Here is a 4336-nt window from a genome sequence, read left to right on the forward strand (position 1 = left end):
GAGCATGTGCCAAGGCCCTGAGGCAGGACTGAACTGGGTGTGTTCAAGAAGGCCAGAGGGGCTAGAGCAGATTGAGAGAGAGCAAAGGGCTAGATCAGGAAGGACCATGGAGACCAGAGCGAGGAGGAAACTGAAGCCCAGAGAGGTGAAGGAATGTCCCCAAGGCCACACAGCTAATCAGAGATCATCCGCTCCGACGGGACCGGCTCTCCACGGAGCTGTGAGCCACGTTTACCCACAACGCCAGCATCTGGGCTGAGCCAGTGGGTTTTGCTTCCCGAGGCTAAGCTCTGGTCTTACTGCCGTACTGACTCGGTGCCTCAGTTTCCCCCAACACAACCGGGATGGCAATTCGTAAAGTCCCCCAGTGTTTGAGGAGACAGTTAAAGGCGTCCAGGCTTCTGATTCCCTTCCCTAGCTGAAGAAGACCCGCGACCCCTTTGCCCAGCCTCCAGGCCCTCGGAGATCTCCCCGTTGCCCCCCGCCCCCCATAACGCCCCCTTCATCCTGTGTCGGCAGCAACGAGAGCCAGGAGATGCACCAGGCCTTGCAGGACTTCCTCAGTGCCCAGCAGGTACAGGCGCCCGTGAAGCTCTACTCCGACTGGCTGTTTGTGGGCCACGTGGACGAGTTCCTGAGCTTCGTCCCGGTGCACAAGGTGCAATGCGGGGGGCTGCCTGGAGGAAGGCACACACCTCCGCCCTGGGCTCCCAGGTTTTGCTCCTCGCTCTGCCTGGGGGGGGGGGGGGGGGGAGGGCCTGGCCTCACGTGCCGGACTAGCTTTCCCTCAACCCCAGGAGGGGGCCAGCCTGGGTCCAAGCCCGCCCTTCTGGGAGCCCCGGGGGCCAAGCTGACCTCTGACCCCAGCGTTTCATGCCTCCAGGGCTTCCGGCTGCTCCTCGCCAGCCCCAGGTCCTGCTACAGGCTGTTCCAGGAGCAGTTGAAGGAGGGCCACGGCGAGGCTCTGCTATTTGAAGGGGTCAAGAGTAAGTTGGCTGTGCCTTGCGTCCTTGCTGCTGCTGTGACAGCCTGCAGTCCTGGGGAAGCGAGTCAGGAAAACAGCCGCAGCACGGGGGCTGGAGGGTATCTGGGAGGAGTCCGAGGGAGGCTTCCTGGAGGAGGCAAAGAGCAGGCGGGAGCATGACGAATGAGCAGGAGTTCACCCAGTGGGGTGGCGGGATGAGGGGAAGAGAGGTAGCTCAGACAGAGGGAACCGTCAAGGCGAAGGCTCAGAGGCAGGAGAAAGTGAAATGTGTTTGAGGACCCGCATGAAAGTTCAGTCTGGCTGGAGGTAATCTCAAAGTCCACAGATAGGGGCTGGTGTCAGAGGTCAGTAAGTCACGGCTGAGAGTTTTTACGTCGTGTCCGTAGTATGTCGTGTTGCATCAGGCAACGGTCAGACCTCTGTTTGCCGTTCGCTGGATGGGAATTTTTTGGAGATAATTTAAGGGGGTGAGAGCCACACCTTGAAGGAGAAGTCGCGCTGAGAAAATACGTTCGTTAAGGCGCGTGCCTCCCGGCTGCGCACAGCAAACCTACCTGTTAGGAATTCTAGCCGCCCCCATTTTATAGATGGGAAAACTGAGTCCCCACCGTGCCCACCAGGAGGACGGAAATTGACCTCCGAGTTCACCTGCTTTTGTTTTTTCTTTTTCTCCATGCCAGAGAAAAAACAGAAAATAAAGGACGTTCTGTCCAACGAGAAATTGAGAGAAGATAATGCGTACGTGCAGGTACCAGCCTGGGTGCCGGAGACGCCACAGTCCGGGCAGACCTACCCACCCGCCCCCACCACCTTCCCTACCATCAGAGGCACAAGGGCGGAGCCTCCCACCAGCTGTCTGTAGGCTTGGTGGCAGGTGGCTCCGGGATTCGGGTAAATGTGTGTGGGACAGAGAGAGAGACTTCAGTCACCACTGCAGGAACACACACGAGTGATGCATGGAAAAGAGGGGAAGCAAAATCGGGAAAGCTGGAACCAGAGAAAGACGGGGGGTGGGGAGCTCTCAGAAACAGGGACAGAGGCAGGAGAGAGGCCAAGTGCTAGAGTGACCGGAAAGACAGGGGCGCACAAGCAGAAGCAGGAGGCAGAGGGACTGAGCAGAGCAGAGCAGGAACGGAGGGAAGAAAAGGAGGGGCCCGTCACTGCCTCCCCGACCTCGTCCCTAGTCCTTCCCTTGGCCAGGCCTCAGCCCCAGACTGTCCTCCTCCGCGGCGGTCCCCACCCCTCCTTCACTCCCCACCCCACCGTGCCCACCGCCCCCTCACCACCCCTCCACCCCCTCGTTGCCCGCCCCGCCCCTGCCTGAGTCGGCGCCCCCCGCCCCCCTAGAAATGCATTGACTGGAACCGGGAGGTGTTAAAGCGGGAGCTGGGCCTGACCGAGCGGGACATCGTGGACATCCCCCAGCTCTTCAAGCTCCAGGATGACCTCCAAGGGAGACTCAAGGCCGAAGCCTATTTCCCAAACATGGTGAGCAGGGGGGCTTTGGCTGGGCTCGCCTTTGCCAGCGGCCTCAAGTCAGGACCCCCGGGTGTGGGTCCAGGGGGCTTGGCTGTCTGCTCGGGGCTGGTGTGGCCGTGTGCTGCTCCCAGGGCGGCTCTGGGCGTCTCACAGCCATGACGGTGTGGGGCTCCCGCTTCACAGATGAGGCACAGAGAGGTCGGGCCTCTGGCACAAGGACACACAGCTGGCGACATGGGATTTAGAGCTGGAATTCGAACCGGGGGTCTGGCTGCAGAGCCCACACCCTGACCCCCGAGGCACTGCCCGCTACGGATTTCCCGGGCGGGGGCAGGGGGGCGGGGGGACGGTGTAGGTGTGCCCTTGAGCAGGCAACTTACAAGCTGCTCTCCATTTCAAGTCCCATTGGGAAGGGGAAAAGTCGGGGGCACCATTTCAGACTGGGTGGTCCGGGCAGGCCGTGAGGCTAGCACTGGCTGGGCTGGGCGGATTCACTCCTCTGATGGGTGAACTCGGGGCGGGGGGGATCCCACGCTGGTCAAGAACTTTTAACTGTGACCCCCCTCCTCGCCCACCCCAAGACCGTCTTAAAGCCATCCACGGTATTTCTACTGTCCCCGTGCCCTTCCTCTGTCTCTCCAAAGGATACCCGAGGGCCGGGCAGAAAGCCCAGCTGGGGCCCTCAGCTACCCTGTCCTGCTGGGGCTGGGCCAGTCCCGGCACAGTGGACGTCAGACTGGTTTCCCCAGGTCCCTGGGGTTCCAAGGCAGCGGTTGGGATTTTTTTCCATCTTAGGCATTGAGGTACTACAGAAGATTCTATTTAGAAGAAGAGATTCTGTGGCTAAACCAACAAGGCAGGAAGGGGCACCTTGAATAAAGGCCCTTGGCCCCGAGCATTTGTTTCTGCCTGTCACTCCAGCCAGCTTCCCCAGGCAGGAAAGAGGGTGGATGCCACCAGCCGGGGGTGGGGCGAGGCATCGCAAATGAAGTGAGACCGGCGACCGTGGGTGCCTTGCTGTTCGAGGCCCTGAGCAAGAGTCGTGATTCCCCCCGCCCCCCCGGGAGCCCATGGTGGGAGCGGCGAGGGCGAGGGTGTGGAACAGGCAGAGAAACTCAGAGGGCGAGACCCCCAGCACGGGCTGTGTCTGAGTGGTGCCAGGGAGTGAGATGCCTTTCCACGACTCCTGAGCCCTGGAGACCGACTCTGCACCTGCTCCGTGCCAGCACGGTGCCCCGTGAGCCTGACGTCTGACTGTCACGGCAGCGGCAGTGTGTTTGGGCTCCTTTTGCTGCTGCGTCTCAGAGAGGGAGAGTGACTTGCCTGAGGTCACACAGCTATTGAGTAACAGGGCTGGGAGTCGAACCTCTGTTGGCCTGGAGTCAACACCTTTGTCCTTTCTCACCTCCCAAGATAGTGGAGGAAATAGTCATTTCCATAAACTGCAATATACGGAGAGCGCTACCAAAAAGGTGGTCATTTGTGCGTCCGTTCAACAGGTATTTCCCAAGTGCCTTCGTTATGCCAGGCGCCATGCCGGCCGCTGTGGGAGCACAGAGGGGGAGCACCGAGTGCCGCAGTTCGGGGACTCGCGGGCGGCTTCCCAAAGCGGGTGGCATTTGAGCTGGCCCTTGAGTCGCAGAGAGTTTTCCAGAAGGTGGCAGATGGGCGAGAGCATGGGTCCTGGAGTCTGCCAGACTTGGGTATGAGGCCTGGACCAGGCAGCCCGCTTGACCTGCCTGGGCCTCAGTTTCCCCCTCTGCGAAGTGGGGCTGCTGTTGCTGCCCCTCTTCAGAAGAAAAGGGGGCCCCTCGGAGGGTGACGCGGGCTGCATGCCGGCGCCCCTGACCCGGGGACCCCGCGTCTTTGCAG

General features: G+C 60.9%; 1 protein-coding gene across 5 annotated transcripts in view; it reads left to right on the forward strand.

Annotated features, from left to right (window-relative positions):
• PADI4 (peptidyl arginine deiminase 4) overlaps positions 1 to 4336 on the forward strand; it is a 51304-nt gene that overhangs the window by 29162 nt on the left and 17806 nt on the right. For 2 of the 5 annotated variants that reach the window (XM_045475818.1, XM_045475822.1), the window contains 4 exons: positions 520 to 658; positions 884 to 986; positions 1666 to 1733; positions 2333 to 2473. In XM_045475818.1, the coding sequence (XP_045331774.1) occupies positions 520 to 658; positions 884 to 986; positions 1666 to 1733; positions 2333 to 2473 (451 nt within the window). Of the gene's footprint in view, positions 1 to 519; positions 659 to 883; positions 987 to 1242; positions 1246 to 1665; positions 1734 to 2332; positions 2474 to 2647; positions 2787 to 3259; positions 3360 to 4336 lie in introns of those variants that run through there. The other 3 variants (XM_045475821.1, XM_045475820.1, XM_045475823.1) reach the window with 3 other exon arrangements.

This window comes from Leopardus geoffroyi, chromosome C1 (assembly GCF_018350155.1).
Source record: "Leopardus geoffroyi isolate Oge1 chromosome C1, O.geoffroyi_Oge1_pat1.0, whole genome shotgun sequence".
NCBI lineage: Eukaryota > Metazoa > Chordata > Mammalia > Carnivora > Felidae > Leopardus > Leopardus geoffroyi.